This window comes from Leucoraja erinacea, chromosome 46 (genome assembly GCF_028641065.1).
Source record: "Leucoraja erinacea ecotype New England chromosome 46, Leri_hhj_1, whole genome shotgun sequence".
NCBI lineage: Eukaryota > Metazoa > Chordata > Chondrichthyes > Rajiformes > Rajidae > Leucoraja > Leucoraja erinaceus.
The window spans coordinates 1,043,520-1,063,755 of NC_073422.1; the positions used below are offsets into that span (position 1 = coordinate 1,043,520).

Sequence of the window (20,236 nt, forward strand, 5' to 3'; positions counted from 1 at the left end):
TAGGTTCAAGGTGAAGGCGAAGTGATTTAATAGGAATCCAAGGGGTAACTTTTTCACACAAAGGGTGGTGGGTGTATGGAGCAAGCTACTAGAGGAGGTAGTTGAGGCTGGGACTATCCCATAATTTAAGAAACTGTTAGAAAGGTACATGGATAGAATATGTTTGGAGGGATAAGGACCAAGTGTAGTCTTCTTCTTCTTGTGTATATGGCGTGCACAGCCTAAAGTTGTAAATCAAGGGTAGACATCCAGGCCAGGACAGCATCAGTTACAGGGTGGAAGGCTTTGATGACACCAGGGAAAAGCCTCAATGGGCAGTCATTCATGATGTGTGGGATGGTCTGGTCTGAATGTCCACAGTCGCAAGCAGGGCTGTCTGTCATCCCCCACTTGTGCAGGTGAAGGGCTGTTCTTGCATGGAGGGTGCGGATTCTGTTCAGGATTAGCCATTGCTTGCGATGGAGGTCAAAACCCGGTGGTTTCACTGTGGGGTCTGTGATGACCTCTCCGTTGTTGGTGTCGGCATCTTTCCAGGCTCTGCGCCACTCAGTCTTGGAGTCAAAGTCTTCCAGGGATTTAACGGAAGACCAGAAGGGTTTGCGGGACTTCAGGCGCATGTTGGGCAGATTGTACAAGTCAGCATGGATGGGAAGATCAGGGTTAGCCTCGATGGTGCACCAATCTTTCAACATCCTCTCCCTACTTCAGATGCTGGGAGGGGTGCTATAGGAGATTGCAACCTTCACGAGGCCCATCCTGTTTCGACTAATGCAAAACTATACATGTAGTGTTTTGGTGTCACTTTTGACCATGCCACGTGACTCGTAACCAAAACAACCCTTCCCAGGGCAAAAAACTCCTGCAGCAGCGGAAAATCTCTATGCATCTACCAGCTAAATGTGGAGTGGAACTAGTGTAGCTGGGACATTGTTGGTCGGTGTGGGCAAGTTGGGCTGAAAGGTCTGTTTCCACACTGCATCACTCTATGACTCTATAACCTCTTTGTAAAAGGGATATTTATAACATTCAAAATACTGTGAAGGCAGCCTTGATAGTAAATACTACATTGAGGGTTTCCTATGCGCAAAGTTCACAACTTTAGTTTATAGAAGGTGCTGCATTATAAGAGTGGTGTGATGTTATAATGCTGCCCGCAGTGTTTAAAATAAACTTTTGGATGCTGTATGTTGTGTGATTGTAACAAATATTTCTACAAAACACCAAGTCGCTCTGCGAATGTTCCCGATATATGTTATTCATCAGTAGCTCACTCTAATTTATCAGAATTGATCCTTAAATATGCGTGTTATTCTTTATAAGGTAGAATAGGCTGCAATTATTGCAATTTTCTGTTGTTTTATTAAGCTATTGCTGATCTTTTATGCCATATGTTAAACAATGAGCCATAAGAATCAATCTTTGTTCTGTCAATATGCACCATGTTTAACTTTAACTATCATATATCCAAAAGAATGATAAAAACATAAGACAATAAACCTCCTTGGTTTTTTCAGCAATTGTTCTAGTGCTTTGAGATGCCACCCTCAATATCCCGATCAATTCAATTAGATGACGTTTAATATTTATTTTAATATATTCATGATATGAAAATTAACAATTTAAAATATGATTTGTTTTCAAAGAAACCCTACATGTTTGAAATGCCCTCTGGCACACTTTCGTATAATATTTTACGTTTAACTGTAAAATGCATGTTTTTTTTATCATTTCTCTTTAATAATGCATCCTTTCAAAATAAGGGAAAAGAGAACTCAAAATCTGGCAAGAGGTCCAGACAAGAACAACCCCACAGTTCCCAGTTTGTGAGTAAATATATTGGTGGCTGTTATGATGCAAAGGTGTAAACCTGATCAGCATCATAACTTCAAAAAATATTAATAGTTCATGTGTTTGTGTGGTGAAAAAGTCAATTGCTTTCTCACATGAATCATCTGTAGGTAATTGCATTCAATCCAGCGCAGCAAGAGAATGAACAGGTAGTGGTATTTCTCAACACTTCTGGGCGTTTGCTTGGTGTTTGGAAGGATAAAGTAGGTTGAAGTGGCCAATCTTTTGGGACACTTCAACCAAATCCTAAAGGAAATTACATTTCGTGCTTAGCCCACAACAAACCCAATTGATACTTGCAATACCTCTTACTCCCAGTTAGTTTACAATCACTAACCACTTTAAAAGAAAGTTTGGATCAATCAACCTCCAACACAGACTGCTTAAGGAATGGAATGTTATCAGCGGTGTCAGTGTAAGAAGACAGAGAGTTTTTCAATTCATTTGTGAACTTGTTAACAGTTTCTTCAAAGGGAAAAAGTAATATTCATTATATTGTTCTAAAGATTATAACTTCACAAAGAAAACATGAGACCTTTAGCCATATATTTAAATCTCAATAGGTGAACCAGAGAAATTCTTACACCTCACACGCCTTTCGTCTCTTTATGACTTCCGTTATGCAGGCTTTCCTCTTCCTCATCTTTACCATCTCACCTGGTCCAATCCCTCCCGACCAATGTCCAAGACACCTCACACACACTTTGTCTCACTCTCACTCATCTTTACAACATTACTCCTCATTTCGTATCATTGGCCATTCTAATTGTGGAGCTGACAGAGATTTGTGAGATCAGCACCATGCAATATTATTTTGATCAATAAGGGACATCCTTCCAACGTTTGCCACAAATTACTTCTTAACAACATAGATCGTCCATTAATCCAGAATCATAGATATCCATGATTGGATCACACTGGTTATTTCAATGATTCCTAGGACTTCATTCAAAATAAACGAAGGGGAAATCATGCTTGACTCATCTTCTGGAATTTTTTGATGATGTGACTAGGAAAATGGACAAGGGACAGCCAGTGGATGTAGTGTACCTGGACTTTCAGAAAGCAGATATTCAGAAGTGGGTGGGTGGGTGAGTGGGTGGGTGGGTGAGTGTGTGAGTGGGTGAGTGAGTGAGTGGGTGAGTGAGTGGGTGAGTGGGTGGGTGAGTGGGTGGGTGAGTGGGTGGGTGGGTGAGTGGGTGAGTGAGTGAGTGAGTGAGTGAGTGGGTGCGGTGGGTGTGTGTGAGTGTGTGAGTGGGTGGGTGAGTGGGTGAGTGAGTGGGTGAGTGAGTGAGTGGGTGAGTGAGTGGGTGAGTGAGTGGGTGAGTGAGTGAGTGAGTGGGTGAGTGAGTGGGTGAGTGAGTGAGTGGTGAGTGAGTGAGTGAGTGGTGGGTGGTGAGTGAGTGAGTGAGTGAGTGAGTGAGTGAGTGAGTGAGTGAGTGAGTGGTGTGTGAGTGAGTGAGTGAGTGAGTGAGTGAGTGAGTGGTGAGTGAGTGTGAGTGAGTGAGTGGTGAGTGAGTGGGTGAGTGAGTGGTGGGGTGGGTGGTGGGTGGGGTGGGTGGGTGGGTGGGTGAGTGGGTGAGGGTGAGTGAGTGAGTGAGTGGGTGAGTGAGTGGGTGGGTGAGTGGGTGGGTAGGTGGGTGAGTGGGTGAGTGGGTGAGTGAGTGGGTGAGTGAATGGGTGGGTGAGTGAGTGAGTGAGTGGATGAGTGGGTGAGTGGTTGACATTTCTTTATTTTTTCCTATGGCCCGCAAAAATGTGCAAAATAAATAATGTGGCCCTCATGCTGAAAAGTTTGGAGGCCCCTGATTTAGATGAAGGGATTAAAAGTAATATTAGCAAATTTGCAGATGACACAAAGCTGGATGGCAGTATGAACTGTGAGGAGGATGCTATGAGGATGCAGGGTGACTTGGACAGGTTGGCTGAATGGGCAGATGCATGGCAGCTGCAGTTTAATGTGGATAAATGTGAGGTTATTCACTTTGGTGGCAAAAACAAGAAGGCACATTATTATCTGGATAGTGTCAAGTTGGGAAAAGGGGAAGCACAATGAGATCTGGGCATCCTTGTACATCAGTCCATGAAAGTAAGCATGCAGGTACAGCAGGCAGTGAAGAAAGCGAATGGCATGTTGACTTTCATAACAAGAGGAGTTGAGTATAGGAGCAAAGAGGTCCTTCTGCTGTTACACAGGGCCCTAGTGAGACCACACCTGGAGTATTGTGTGCAGCTTTGGTCTCCAAATTTGTGGAAGGACATTCTTTTTATTGAGGGAGTGCAGGGTAGGTTCTCGAGGTTAATTCACGGGATGGCGGGACTATCATATGTTGATAGAATATAGGAGCTGGACTTGTATACTGGAATTTAGAAGGATGAGAGGGAATTTTATTGAAATATATAAGATTATTAAGGGCTTGGAAACACTAGAGGCAGGAAACATGTTCCCGATATTTGGGGAGTCCAGAACCAGAGGCCACAGTTTGAGAATAAGGGATAGACCATTTAGAATGGACATGAGGAAAAACATTTTCACCCAGAAGGTTGTGAATCTGTGGAATTCTCTGCCTCAGAAGGCAGTGGAGGCCAATTCTCTGTAAGCTTTCAATAGAGAGTTGGATAGGGCTCTTAAAGATAGCGAAGTCAGGGGATATGGGGAAAAGGCAGGAACGGGGTACTGAGTGTGGATGATCAGCCATGATCACAGTGAACGGCGGTGCTGGATGGCCTACTCCTGCACCTATTGTCTATTGTCTATTGTACACTCTACAGTGGAGAGTTGAGTTTCCAGAACTTTGGCACAGTTAAGTCATGTTATAAGGTCATAAGGTCGTTACAGATAGGGGTATAATAATACCATTCAGCCCATCAAGTCTACTCTGCCATTCAATCATGGCTGATCTATCTCTCCCTCCTAACCCCATTCTCCTGCCTTCTCCCGATAAACTCTGACATGTGTACTAATCAGAAATCTATTTATCTCTTCCTTAAAAATATCCATTGACTTGGCCTCCACAGCCTCCTGTGGCAAAGAATTCCACAGATTCACCATTGTCTGACTAAAGATTTCTCCTCATCTCCTTCCTTAAAAAACATCCTTTAAATCTGAGGCTATGACCTCTAGTCCTAGACTCTCTCACTAGTGGTATGTTCTGGAAAATTCATGAGGACTTAACACTAAATATGATGGTGCTCAGTTGGGGCAGGCCAGACGACAGCGCCATCAGTCCGAAAAAGGGTCTTGACCCGAAATTTGACCCAGCTTTTTGTGTCTATCTTCAATTTAAATCAGCATCTGCAGTTCCTTCTTACACATTTACATACACTACTCTGTTTGCCCATTCTCAAGTCTTAAATTAAAGGGAAAAGGAATAGGTTACAAAGAGCCAGATGTGTATATTATTCACAAAGTTCACATGACCGAGCATTTTCACATCTCTTTTGAACAACCTGAGCGGTCTCAGTGTGTCTTCCGTAGCTTTTATGATTTCTCTAAACTTTGAGGGGAATAATTTGGCATGATATTTCAGCATATCTAGCACAGACCTGAGCACTGTGACATCCCCTGACCTTTGGGTATTCAGTATTGCTGGCACTCTCTCCTTGACAGTTCTATTCATTCAAGTGCATGACCACAGTGAGTGAAAAGTGCACTCGATTTGCTTCAGTTTCATGGTGCATTTATGGAGACTTTTCAAAATCCGCTCAAGCACATTCTTTTGGCATTGCGAAAATCGATGTTTTATCTTGATTACAAAAACAAGGACAAATGTGCATTTGTCTTGACAATCATGGCATGAAAAGGTTTGAAGAATGATTTCACCATGTAAGGCAGATGTGTCTATACATATATACATAGGAAGGAACTGCAGATGCTGGTTAAGACAAGATAGACACAAAAAGCTGTCCTATGACTAGTCTGAAGAAGGGTCTCGACCTGAAATGTCACCCATTCCTTCTCTCCAGTAATGCTGTCTTTCCTGCTGAGCTATTCCAGTTATATATATATATATATATATATATATATATATATATATATATATATATATATATATAATCCTCAGGGTATTCGTTTTTCTGGTCTGTAGTGAAGTGGCAATATGAGCAGAATGGATCAGGTTTAGCATAGATCTTTCACATATGACAAGCCCATATTTGGTTGATTATCTACTGCTGACCCAGGTCACCTTGTGGTTGTCACAGAGATAGGCAGATATGTCTGAATTGGAGATCACCACAGTGGACATCACCAAACCATCTACCCGTTTTCACTAGTGCTCAAGACCTTCCAGTTTATTCATCCCATTTTGAGAGCCTAGCGAACAAGGCTCAACTACTATACCCTCATCAAGAACCTGCTCAGACCATGGAGCAATGTGTTAAAGTTGAACACTTTATCCCAATTGAGCTTGAGTCTCTTTAACCAGGCTTTGCCTGAAGAGGCAAGTAAGGTATGTACAATCAGCAACAATTTTTGGGTGGTCACGGTGGCGCAGTGGTAGAGTTTCTGCCTTATGCAGCGCCGGAGACCCAGGTGCGATCCCGACTACGTGTGCTGTCTGTAAGGAGTTTTACGTTCTCCCCGTGATCTGCGTGGGTTTTCTCTGAGATCTTTGGTTTCCTCCTGCACTCCAAAGACGTTTAGGTTTGAAGGTTAATTGGCTTGGTAAATGTATAAATTGTCCCTGGTGGGTGTAGGATAGTGTTAATGTACAGGGATCACACCAGCATAGGCTCGGTGTGCCAAAGGGCCTGTTTCCACGCTGTATCTCTAAAACTGAAAACTAAATAAAAACACTTGGCAGTTCATCGTCTTGTTCACTGTGGAGAACTGTAGCTACAATTTGTCCCAATATCTTTGCTTCTTCACCCTTATTACCATGTCACTCTAAAATAATTGGATTTTGCTGAACTTCACTCTCTTCCAATGACAAAGTAATTAAAGTATTGTCTATTGTTTTTAAGGCTATTGTTCATTTACCATTATACATGACTGGATATCCCCATTGCTATTCTTCATGTAACTAACGATAACATAAATGACATTTAAAGTATTCTTGGGGACTTCATTTGATTTTTTGGGTGCTTTTCTTTGATTAGTAAAGAGATTTAGTATATTCCAGTCTTGATACCTGTAGACTTTCATCGTCTATAATTATCATTTGTATGTACACAAAATGTTGGAGTAACTCAGCGGGCCAGGCAGCATCTCAGGAGAGAAGGAATGGGAGACGTTTCGGGTCGAGACCATTCTGCAGACTGAGATTCAGGGGACAGGGACCCGACACAGAGATAAGGAAGTGTAAGGCGTGAAAACGAGACATCAAAGGGGATGGAGTTCCAGGAAAATAAAGAATTGTTAGCTAGGAGAAGCTGACAACGAAGCATAAAGAGATAACATCTAATCGGGGGACTGGTCGGAGAATTAGGAAGGGAGAGGGAAGGAAAGAAAGCTTTTGGTGTGCTGGCCTTTATAAATCAGAGCATTGAGTATAGAAGTTGGGATGTAATGTTAAAAATGTACAAGGCATTGGTGAGGCCAATTCTGGAGTATGGGGTACAATTTTTGTCGCCTAATTATAGGAAGGATGTCAACAAAATAGAGAGAGTACAGAGGTGATTTACTAGAATGTTGCCTGGGTTTCAACAACTAAGTTACAGAGATAGGTTGAATAAGTTAGGTCTTTATTCTCTGGAGCGCAGAAGGTTAAGGGGGGACTTGATAAAGGTCTTTAAAATGATGAGAGGGATAGACAGAGTTGACGTGGATAAGCTTTTCCCACTGAGAGGAGGGAAGATGCAAACAAGGGGACATGACTTGAGAATTAAGGGACAGAAGTTTAGGGGTAACATGAGGGGGAACTTCTTTACTCAGAGAGTGGTAGCTGTGTGGAATGAGCTTCCAGTGAAGGTGGTGGAAGCAGGTTCATTTTTATCATTTAAATTGGATAGTTATATGGACGAGAAAGGAATGGAGGGTTATGGTCTGAGCGCAGGTATATGGGACTAGGGGAGAATACGTGTTCGGCACGGACTAGAAGGGTCGAGATGGCCTGTTTCCGTGCTGTAATTGTTATATGGTTATATGGTTATATGGAGAGAGAGAGGGAAAGCAAGGGTTACCTGAAGTTAGAGAAGTCAATGTTCATACCGCTAGGTTGTTACGCGGCCCAAGCAAAATATGAGGTGCTGTTCCTTCAATTTGCGCTGGGCCTCACTACTACTTATCCTCCATATTAATTATTAATTATGAATACTATGAATTATCACGTTTGTCTGGCTTTGCAAGCTAACTATCAGGTATCCCACCTTACCTGAGTTCTCAGAAACCTCATCCTTTATAATGGACTCTAACATTTTACCAACCACTGACATTTTACAGCCGAACCGGCTTTACTGAATTAAATTAAGCTAGTCAATAATATAAAAGATGATAGCAAAAGTTTTGTCGTATATAAAAAGAACGGGGCAAGAGCGGACACTGGACTGCTGGACAATGATGTTGGAGTAGTGACAATAGGGAATAAGGAAATGGCAGATGTATTGAATACATGTTTTGCATCAGTCCTCACAGTGGAAGACACCAGCAACACACAGGAAATTCATGAGAATTAAGGGCCTGTCCCACTTTCACGACCTAATTCACGACCCTTTTTACTCGTGGACATTTTTCATCAGGCTAGAAAAACGCCCCGACCTACTTGATGCCACGAGTACCTATGACTAGCATCACGACCTACCCACGACCTACCTACGACCTCCTATGACCTCGTGACAACCATGCTACGAGGATGAATCAAGGGCAAACTCGGCAAAGGTTGTGAATTAGGTTGTGAAAGTGGGACAGGCCCTTTAGGGGTGGAAGTTAGTGGAATGGTTATCACTAAGGAGAAGGTGCTAGGGAAGATGAAAAGTACCTGATTACTACATATCCCACCTCACAGATAAACCAGCACATTGTCTCAAATGGAGTGGAACGGTTGGCCTGACTGCACTAGCAGGGTCTCCCACACAAACTGCCTTTTTACATCCACAAAACTCATGCATGATGAACTATGGCTTCAGGCTTGCAAACCCCATGCACAAATACATACATGTTATGCCCCCACCAAAACATAGAAACATAGAAAATAGATGCAGGAGTAGGCCATTCAGTCCTTTGAGGCAGCACCTCCGTTCAATATGATCATGGCTGATCATCCAAAATCAGTACCCCGTTCCTGCTTTCTCGCCATATCCCTTGATTCCATAAGCCCTAAGAGCTCTATCTAACTCTTGTTCTTAAACACCAATTCTATGGCGGTAGTGACTTCACATGGCCTGTCAATGGTGAAATCCTGAGTTCTGACTGAATGTGCTCATCTGCAAGTCTGCACACAAATCAATCTGTCAGCAGCCGCTTCAGGAAGGCCATCAGCATTCATGAAGACTCCTCACATCCTTGTAATAGTCTGTTCGAACTCCTACCATCCAGCAGATGTTACAAGGCCTTCTACACCCGCACCTCCAGACTTAAGAACAGCTTCATCCCCAGAGCTATACCTGCCCTGAACCGGCCCTGATGAGTGCCCATCCCCCCCCCCCCCCCCAAATGAACTCTCCCTCGGATGGTCATGTCGCACTTCAACCCGGCACAGACCTATTTGCACTTTATACTACTTTTATACGTCTTTATACTGTTTTTATTTTAATCTTGTTTCTCTGGGTGTCTAAATGTTTAACTAATTAAGTTATTACATCGGATGAAAGCTGCATACCAAATCTTGTTGTATTTAAGGAGGAACTGCAGATGCTGGAAAATCGAAGGTACACAAAAATGCTGGAGAAATGCTGGAGGCAACGTTTCGCCCAAAACGTTGCCTATTTCCTTCGCTCCATAGATGCTGCTGCACCCGCTGAGTTTCTCCAGCATTTTTGTGTACCTTCGATTTTCCAGCATCTGCAGTTCCTTCTTAAACACTTTGTCTACTCCACTGCGAAATCTCCTCAAGGAATGCCTACTTTGATGAAGTTCTCCTCCTCTCTCCGGAGACAGTTTCACTACCACCTCTTTAAATCTTGTTGTACCTCTGTGCAATGACAATAAAATATGTTATTATTATTATTATTATTATTATTATTATTATTATTATAGGAGCAAAATGCAATGTCAAGTTATATAATTTAATTGGGCCACATAGATGCAGAGGGAGTAGAAAGAGGGAAGAGACGGAGACTAAGACTTTGCCTCCATCACAGTCAGGATGTGCTTGGTGAACTCACTGTGGTGGATGTTTAATTTGTGATTATTGTATGTTTTGTTATTATTTATTCTGTGTATGACTGCAGGCAACATAATTTAGTTCAGACCGTCAGGTCTGAATGACAATAAAGGATCTATCTATCTATCTATCTATCTATCTATCTATCTATCTATCTATCTATCTATCTATCTATCTATCTATCTATCTATCTATCTATCTATCTATCTATCTATCTATCTATCTTGATTGTTTCTTCAGGCCCTTCACTGCTAGTGGCTGATTTATAACTCTCAAAGATTTTTGATATAACTGAATTAAAGTGAATTTGCAGCCACACTAAATAGGAAATTAATTGCCCTGCAAAATGCAAGATGTGGCGTATGTATCTGACTCTAATGCTATTCATCAGCATTACACCTTTTCATTCCTAAGCAACCTCGTTCATGCAAAGTCACTTTCACCTCACATTTTATTAATATTGGTACTGCAGACAATCATGCCCATTGGCCTTGTGTGTTCAATTTTAGTGGGTTATGTAAAAAAATATGTAAATTATTTTGCTTCTCCACCGTCCTGAATTCATCAGCATTACCAAGAAAAAATAATCTATCCTAGCTATAGTTTTGACCAAACATTTTCCTTGTATCTTTACAATTCACGAGAAGTGTCTACAGAAATGACTGTCTCATTGTTTTGTGGCATCACAGCTTTGAATACACATAGCAGTTTTCCTTCTTCCATAAATATTTAAATACCTGAGACCAAAAAATAATCCTCACGGAAAGCAATTGTCAAATAGAGATGATTCCGTTTTCTGCCTCTAACCCGATAACTGTTTACAGCCCTGTACCTTGTTTATTATCTGTGATCAGTGCAGAACTGAGACCTCCCTGTAACAATTCAGTTGAAGTGTGATGACTGCAGTCTGAATGTTTGAACTATCTTTGAGACAGTTGTTACAGTGTACATAAAGCAATGTGTGTGTGTTTATTTTGTAATTTGTTCTGAACAGAATGTCTTTGGAGAGAAACCTGCACTCCCAGAATATAAAGTTGCAGCTATCCAGAAATCCAGGTTTATTCTGCTTCATTACGGCACTTTCAAAGCTGGATGGGACTGGTTGATCCTCTTGGCAACATTTTACGTTGCAGTGACTGTTCCATACAACGTCTGCTTCAGCGCCGGCAGAGACGACCATTCCGCTGCTTCAAGAAATCCGCCCAGTGTGAGCGACATCTTTGTAGAGATCCTCTTCATGCTTGGTAAGACTTTAATCTCAAATTATACTATATCCCCAAAGCCAGTATCAGGGATGGTGGTAGAATAAAGACCCAGATGTCTCTGGGGAATTGCACATTTGTTCTCTGCTATGGTGAAGGAATCTGTGAATAACTCAAAAGAAGGACAAGGTTATTGTGAACCACTTTACACCATTTACTCTGTAGCTCTGTGCTTTTTCTCAGCTTGTGCTCCTCCTTCGCCTTCACTGGTAAGATTGAGAAAAATATAGTCACCCCACCCCAATAAAATCAATGGTATTACGATACGATAGAACTTTATTCAGACCCGGAAGGAAATTGGTCTGCCGACAGTCACAACACACGGCAAGGTACACGAAAACATGAAATTAAATTAAAGAGTGAAAAAAATAAAGGACAAGCGACTGTTGTCTGTCTGCCGTGTGCACAGCGCCTTCACCGGAACAAATAGGAACAAACCCTTCCGACACAGCGACTTTGTCTGTCTGCCGTGCCACAGGCCTTCTAGAACAAATGAACAAACAACCGACACAGACTTATCCCCTGGGCCTAGACTAGAGTGCCCCCCCCCCCCCCGACACACTGGGGCCCACTTTGTTCTCCCACCCTCCCCCCCACATCGGTTCCCCCCACGCCGGTCCCCCCCACGCCAGGTCCATCGGGGCCCCCCACACCGGTTCCCCCCCACGCCAGGTCCCCCCCACGCTGGTTCCGCCCACGCCAGGTCCCCCCCACGCCGGTGATAATTGCTTGTGTCTAAGCTTCCCCCCAGTCTAGTTTCAGTATAAAAACTGAATCAAGCACTTGAAACAACTCCATTATATTTTAACAAAAGCGTGTCACAGTTCAACTACTGTACTTATCCCACCGCAGGTTTGATCCTTGTTTCTGCCTGATCAAGCCATCAAGGCCTCACTCAGACAGAGACACTCCAGAAGGTCATGCAGTCCCAAGCGCTCTCCCAGAAGATCGATGCTGAAACTCGTGGCAGTGGACTTTTATATGTCCCGGGAACTCCAGGGACCGAACCACACGGGGGTGGTCTCTACAGATACCGATTAACCCCATACATAACAGTCATTTCCCTAACCCAATGATACAACAGCTCAATACATTGTATTCATTACGGACTTCGTAAGGAAGCCAACTTAGAAACTGTTACCCTGATTTACAGAAAACCCAGACAAGGCTCAACACCTCAACATCAACACTCGGCAAAGTCAAACTCTGCAACATTATTTACAACTATTTACAAGGTGTATGTCTGGTTTTCAGCCATCCAATCCATTCTATGCATTTTGTACCTAATTGACAGGGTTTTCAGATATTCCCATTCTTTGCTTGCAGATTATATCTAAGCTCCAGACACTCTGGCACCTCTCCGCAGCTTGTCCCAGCTCTGCAGAGAGCAACTCCAAATAGACCAAATCTCCCAGCAACCCAGAAGTTTTTTACCCCATTTGGAAGTCCTAGCCTCTCCAATTTAGCCAGGATTAACGTTCCTTCCTTTTTCTCATAATGATAATCCATCATTAATGATAACCAAAATGGCTCAATAATAAGCTAACCAGATATTCATAAGTGTGCTTTACATTTCCCATCTATCAGTAACACAAGATGATGATGTTTCTTCTCAGAATCTTGTCAAGCATCCCAAGTATTCATGGGCATAACTTCACGTTCTTTCTGAGTAATCTTCACCTAATGAGTTTTCATGGGCGCGAATTCCCTCCATCCATGTTGCTGCCCAATCTTCCATCACCTTCCACAGTCAAGCCTAAACCCTAGAAAATCCTAAGAAACCTGGGACAAAGCAAGTTACCATCATGCATTCATGCTTTCCCTCACATCCAAACCTATTCCTATTCTATTATCTATTGAAACTATTATATTGTGCTCTCTTGTTGAATCCCTATTCCAATCCATTCCCTAACATACTCTTTATTATTCTAGGATCTACACTAATTAGCCTTCTTCATACCCACACGATGTTATAATAAGTATATCTGATGACAGGTAATCATATAATTATAGCTGGGTTCAGATTTCCCTACAGGCGTGACTTTAATTTAAAGCAAACCATGATAAAATTTCCAATTTAACCAAATTCAGTCTCAGCCTTCAATTTACTATTTCATACCAATGCCCATCTTATCCTTCTTATTCCACAGCATTGTAGCCGATATTACAATTTCATTCCAATTTATGTGGAATTGCCAGCTGTTCAAATTTAAGCAATCAATTTGATTAAACAATCAAATTTAAACAATCGATAGAGCCGAAGATAACGCTAACTCCTCCCATGTGCCCCGCTCGCAGGCTGCGCATGGTTTCTCCGAACATGAGAATTCTGTGAGGAATACTGTGGCTCTCTCTACTCTGAAGAATTCAGCACATCGTGACATCTGCTAAATATCTCTCTCTTCAAGATGTGCAGACCATATTTCATTCTTACCAAATTTAAACAATTTAGTTTCCGTCGGCACCTCCCGTTTAAGAGCCGTTTAAGTAGTCTCCCCTCCGAAAGATGACGCTCTCTCCTGCTCCTGCTCCTGCTCCTGCTGTTGGCTTGCTAATTCTCCCTGTCCCCGCTCTGAAATGTCCTGAGAAGGAGCAATTCTATTATTTTCTCCTATTCCCAATTTACAAGCCGCCATTCTTAGGGTGGACAGCAAAACAATGTATTTATTTATTTTTCTTTTAATGAAGAGTATCTTCCACATCCCAATTAACTTGTTTCCTTCCTCACTATTCCCATAATTTTTAACGATCGTCTCTGTATAGTTTATCCCAATTAAAATCTTTATTTCCCCTAACAGCCAATGTTGTTCTTTCAAAATTACATTTAATTTCCCCAATTATCCATTCAGTCTATCCACTTCATTTGGAAGTTCCCCGCAAATTATCCTTATCGGGCTCTGTAATCTGTTTGATCAGTCCTTCTCAGAGACATACCTCATTCTCGGAACAATGGTCAAAACACAAATTACAAAATAAAGGTTCCAGACACTAACACTTCTTCCAATCACCTCTCCTCAGACTCCAGGGTCAATGGAATCTCTCCCACACAATGATGGACTGTCGTTCCGATTCACACTTACTCTAGCAATCGCTTCCTTTCACTTTCTCCCAGTCACTCCTATTCAATCACTCCCATTTAATTATTCAAACCACTCACTCCTATTCAGTCTCTCTCCCAATCCTCTTCTCTGTTAAATCACAGTTTAGAATCGCATTCAATTCAAAACTTTCAATCAAATGATTTCAATCCAAGTCTGACTCCCACTCGCAGTCTATCAAGCAGTCTCTCTCTCACTCAGTTAACTTTAAGTTTGCACAAACAGATGAACCCAAACCAAGCTAACAAAACTAAAATTAAGAATGAAAATATTCCCCCGATTATTAATAACACAAGACATACTATTTCTCTAGGCCTCACTCAGACAGAGACACTCCAGAAGGGCACGCAGTCCCAAGCGCTCTCCCAGAAGATCGGTGCTGAAACTCATGGCAACAGACTTTTATATGCCCCGGGAACTCCAGGGGCTGAACCATATGTGGGTGGTCTCTAAATAACCCAATTACAGATATCAATTAACCCCATACCAAACAGGCATTTCCCTAACCCAATGATACAACAGATCAATACATTGTCTTCAAAACGGACTTTGTAAGGAAGCCAACTGATAAACATTTACCCTGATTTACAGAAAACCCAGACAAGGCTCAACAACTAACCAATCAACACTCAGCAAAGTCGAACTCTGCAACATTATTTACAATTATTTACAAGGTGTATGTCTGGTTTGCAGCCGTCCGATCCATTCTATGCATTTTGCACCTAATTGACAGAGTTTCCAGATATTCCCATTCTTTGCTTGCAAATTGTATCTAAGCTCCAGACACCCTGGCACCTCTTTGCAGCTTGTCCCAGCTCTGCAGAGAGCAATTCCAAATAGACCAAATCTCCCAGCAACCCTGAAGCTTTTACCCCATTTTGAAGCCCTCGCCTCTCCAATTTAGCCAGGATTAACACTGGGGCCCCCCCTCGCCGTGTCTCCCCATGCCGGGTCCTCCTTTGTTCTCCCACTGTCCACCACACCGGGCCCCCATTGTTCTTCATTTAAACAAATACTCACACTAATGCCATTGAGATTTAAAATACTAGCCCAGGAGGGCTGACACCAATGATATGTTGTGCTGAGATTAGTTCATTTTAAACATGTTTGCTTGCCTTATTGTACTATTTCTCTCTTCCCCCTTGTGCTGCTTTGAATGATTTGCAGGCAAGTTTGTGTTTAACAACCCTGAGATGGTATTTGGAATACCTCATTACAGAAAGTGTAAACTGACAAGTCTGTTCTAATTAAACTAGTATATGGCCATACTTGGAAAAAAAATACAATGTTTTTAGAGATGCAGCGTAGAAACAGGCCCTTCGGCCCACCAGTGACCCCCGCACATTAATACTATCCTACACACACTAGGGACAATTTACATTTATATCAATGCAATTATCCTACAAACCCGTATGTCTTTGGAGTGTGGGTGGAAACCGAATATCTTGGAGAAAACATACGCAGGTCACAGGGAGAATGTACAAACTCCATACAGACAGCACCCATAGTCGGGATCGGGCTGTCTGTTAGCGCTGAAAGGCTGCAACTCTACCGCTGCGCCACCGTGACGCCCTGGTGGATAGCACATTTTTTAAAAAAGAGTAATGAACAGTAATGAAGAGTAAAGATGCAGAAAAAATGTTCCCAATGTTGGTCGAGTCCAGAACCAGGGGGCCACGGTCTTAGAATAAAGGGGAGGTCATTTAAAACTGAGGTGAGAAAAAACTTTTTCACCCAGCGAGTTGTGAATTTGTGGAATTCCCTGCCACAGAGGGCAGTTGAGGCCAAGTCACTGGATGGACTTACGAGACAGTTAGATAGAGCTCTAGGGGCTAATGGAATCAAGGGATATGGGGTGAAGGCAGGCATGGGTTATTGATTGGGGACGATCAGCCGTGATCACAATGAATGGCGGTGCTAGCTTGAAGGACCAAATGGCCTCCTCCTGCACCTATTTTCTGTTTCTATGTTTCTATAAGTAATAGGAGTAGAATTAAGCCATTCGGCCCATCAAGCCTATTCCGCCATTCAATCACGGCATTCAATTGGCACGTTGGCCTTTATTAAAAGAAGGAATAAGCATGATGGACACAAAATCCTGGCGTAACTCAGCGGGACAGGCAGCATATCTGGAGAGTAGGAATAGGCGACGTTTCGGGTTGAGACCCTTCTTCAGACTGTGTCTGGGGAGAGGGAATCTAGAATTATGGAAGGGTAAGGTGTGAAAATGAGCGATCAAAGCCGACAATGATCAAGGAAATGTAGGCATTGTTGGCTGAGGGGAAGGTAACAGCGAGGCGTACACACAGGAAAATATCAGTCAAATTAATGAGGAGGACAGTGAAATTAGTCAGAGAACTAGAGTGGGGGAGAAACAAAGTTAGAGAATCAATCTCATGCTGCTGATCAACAACCTGAAATTAGCAGCCAGTCTCAAGATAAGGAATTGCACACTAACCACCAAAGACTCAAGGGGTGCATGGTTTATTGCTGATCCGGCCTCTTGTGCTCTTAGGAATGTATTACATTTAAAGTAATTGAAATTGTGCCTGTGATATCTTAGACAAACGTTTAACTGTTTAGCTGCAGAACTTTAGAATCAAAGAGTCATAGATTGATACAGCATGGAAACAGGCCCTTTGGCCCAAACTGCCCACAGTGGCTAACATGTCCCAGCTACAATCCTCCCAAAAACATTTTTGACCACCCTATCTACCTGCGACTCCACCTTCAAAGAACCATGCACCTGCATTCCTAGATCCCTTTGCTCTACAACACTACCCAGAGCCCTATCATTCACTGTGTACGGCCTGCCCGAGTCAGATTTCCCAAAATACACCACCTCACATTTCTCTGCATTAGATTCCATCAACCATCCTCACTACCTGCAAAACCACCCACGTTTGTATCATCTGTAAAAAAAAACTTTATTGAAAGACATAAGAATAAGATGATTGAACTCCAGTCACAAAGGGTTTGAGGGTTTACTTAAATATTGTTTTTTTATGGTGCATATGAAAGAAATGTAACGTCATTGAGGAAGATAATTTATTGTATGTTTACTGGAAGTAAATATAGGATGGTTGAGCTTTCAGTGATATACCAAAGAATAATGTCAAATAATACTTTACATTTCTGGTGTTTTACTTGTGTATTATAACCCAGAAGAGAGCCATTTGACCTAGTCCCATGTTGCTTCCCCATAGGGCAATCCCATCCCCTTTCTTATTTCACTATAGCTCTCTGTAGCTTATTGTCTCTCTCTCTCTCACATCATTATCAACAGACTTTAAATTCTTCTTCCACTGAGCTGCACCAAGGAGACATTGGCCATTGCCAACCAACCTTCCAGTATGTTTTTTGGGGACTTTGGAGGAAGGCGAAGCACTCAGTAAAAACTCCCAGTCACCTGAAGAATGTTCACATTCCACACCTGTGACTATTTTGTGATTTGCTCCAAATCTCAAAAGCAGTAAAAGGAACATTAATTGCATAAAATGTGAAGATCCTACACCTCAACAATGGCCACCAAGCAAAGGATCCTGAGTTCCAGGAATATTTTCTTAACCAATGTTACTCATCATTAGCCCGAAGGGCCTGTTTCCACACTATATGTCTAAAGTAAACTAAATTAAACTAATTATCACAGAGTAACAGTGGACCCTTTCTCAACACAACTACAGTGCCCTCCATAATGTTTGGGACAAAGACACATCATTTATTTATTTGCCTCTGTGCTCCACAATTTGAGATTTCTAATAGAAAAAAAATCACATGTGGTTCAGATTCAGATTCATAAAACTTTATTGTCTGTCGTAACAGAAAATCATCTTTGACGTGGCTCAACATACAGACAGGACAATGTACTGATAAGCAGTCATACAACACAGATTTCTGCGAGCACACACAGTGTGTATCGATCTTAAAAGCAAATATAAAGATTAAAAACTGTAAAAATAGACAAGATAAAAGTTGTGGATACGTGTAAAGTGACAATGCGTCAGGGTTAATTTGTCCATTGTTCATTTTTTATTTAAGCTGTTTATGGCAATGGGTGTGAATGAGTTTTTGTGGATGTTTTTCTTGGATAGGGGGACTTTATATCGGCGGCCTGATGGCAGAAATTGGAAAGACTTGTGCAGGGGGTGGGTGAGATCCTGTGTAATGAGATTGGCTTTCCTTTTAACTGCCTGGGTGTGGAGTACTGATAATTGATTTTCAGTTTTGCCAGTTATTTTGCTTGCCTGATTGATGATCCGGGAAAGCTTTGATTTGTCTTTGACAGAGGTGAGGGTGAACCAGGATGTGATGTTAAAGGTGAGTATAGATTCTATAAGTGATTTATAGACAGCTATTAAAATGTCCTGTCTGACATCAAAGCTCCTGAGTTTCCTCAGCAGGAACAGGCGTTGCTGTGCCTTCTTGTACACAGAGTCTGTGTGCTGGGAGAAGGACAGGTGGGTGTCAATCTCTGTGCCCAGGTATCTAAAGGCCTCTACCTGCTCAACTGTTAAAGTGCACATTGTCAGATTTTAATAAAGGACATTTTTATACATTCTGCTTTCACCATGTAGAAATTACAGCAATGTTTATACATAGCTCCTCCCATTTCAGGGCACCATAATGTTTGGGACACAGCAATGTCATGTAAATGAAAGTGGTCATGTTTAGCATTTTGTTGCATACCCTTTGCATGCAATGACTGCTTGAAGTCTGCGATTCATGGACATCACCAGTTGCTGGGTGTCTTCTCTGGTGATATTCTGCCAGGCCTGGTTTGCAGCCATCTTTAGCTTATGCTTGTTTTGGGGGCTAGTCCCCTTCAGTTTTCTCTTCAGCATTTAAAAGGCCTGCTCAACTGGGTTCAGATCGGGTGATTGACTTGGCCACTCAAAAATTAACATTTTTTTAGCTTTGAAAAACTTTGTTGCTTTAGCAGTATGTTTGGGAGGCATTTGTTTGAACTTGAGCAGATACTTGAGCATTGTGTCTATACACTTCAGAATTCATCATGCTACTACCATCAGCAGTTGTATCATCAATGAAGATAAGTGAGCCAGTACCTTCAGCAGCCATACATGCCCAGGCCATAACACCCCCACCACCGTGTTTCACAGATGAGGTGGTATGCTTTGGATCTTGGGCAGTTCCTTCTCTCCTCCATACTTTGCTCTTGCCATCACTCTGATATAAGTTAATCTTCGCTCATCTGTCCACAAGACCTTTTTCCAGAACTGTGGTGCTCTTTTAAGTACTTCTTGGAAATATGTAACCTGGCCATCCTATTTGTGCGGCTAACCAGTGATTTGCATCTTGCAGTGTAACCTCTGTATTTCTTTTCTTGAAGTCTTCTCAGGACAGTGGTCATTGACAAACCCACACCTGACTCCTGAAGAGTGTTTCTGATCAGTCAGACAGGTGTTTGGGGATTTTTCTTAATTATAGAGAGAATTCTTGTCATCGGCTGTGGACTGCCAGTCCCTTTGTGATTAGTAAGCTCACCAGTGTTCTCTTTCTTCTTAATGATGTTCCAAACAGTTGATTTTTGTAAGCCTAAGGTTTGGCTGATGTCTCTAACTCTCTTGTTTCTCAGTCTCACAATGGCTTCTTTGACTTTCATTGGTGTTGCTTTGGTCCTCATGTTGATAAACAGCAATAAACGTTTCCACTGGTGATGGAAAGACTGGAGGAAATACTAGGTGCTGAGAGCTCTCTTATAACCATAACCATATAACCATATAACCATATAACAATTACAGCACGGAAA

The 20,236-nt window shown here is 42.2% G+C and overlaps 1 protein-coding gene across 1 annotated transcript in view; it reads left to right on the top strand.

Annotated features, from left to right (window-relative positions):
• LOC129715014 (potassium voltage-gated channel subfamily H member 3-like) overlaps nucleotides 1-20,236 on the top strand; it is a 915,007-nt gene that overhangs the window by 542,703 nt on the left and 352,068 nt on the right. Inside the window, 1 exon segment of the mRNA XM_055664831.1 lies at nucleotides 11,104-11,353. Within this exon segment, the coding sequence (XP_055520806.1) occupies nucleotides 11,104-11,353 (250 nt within the window).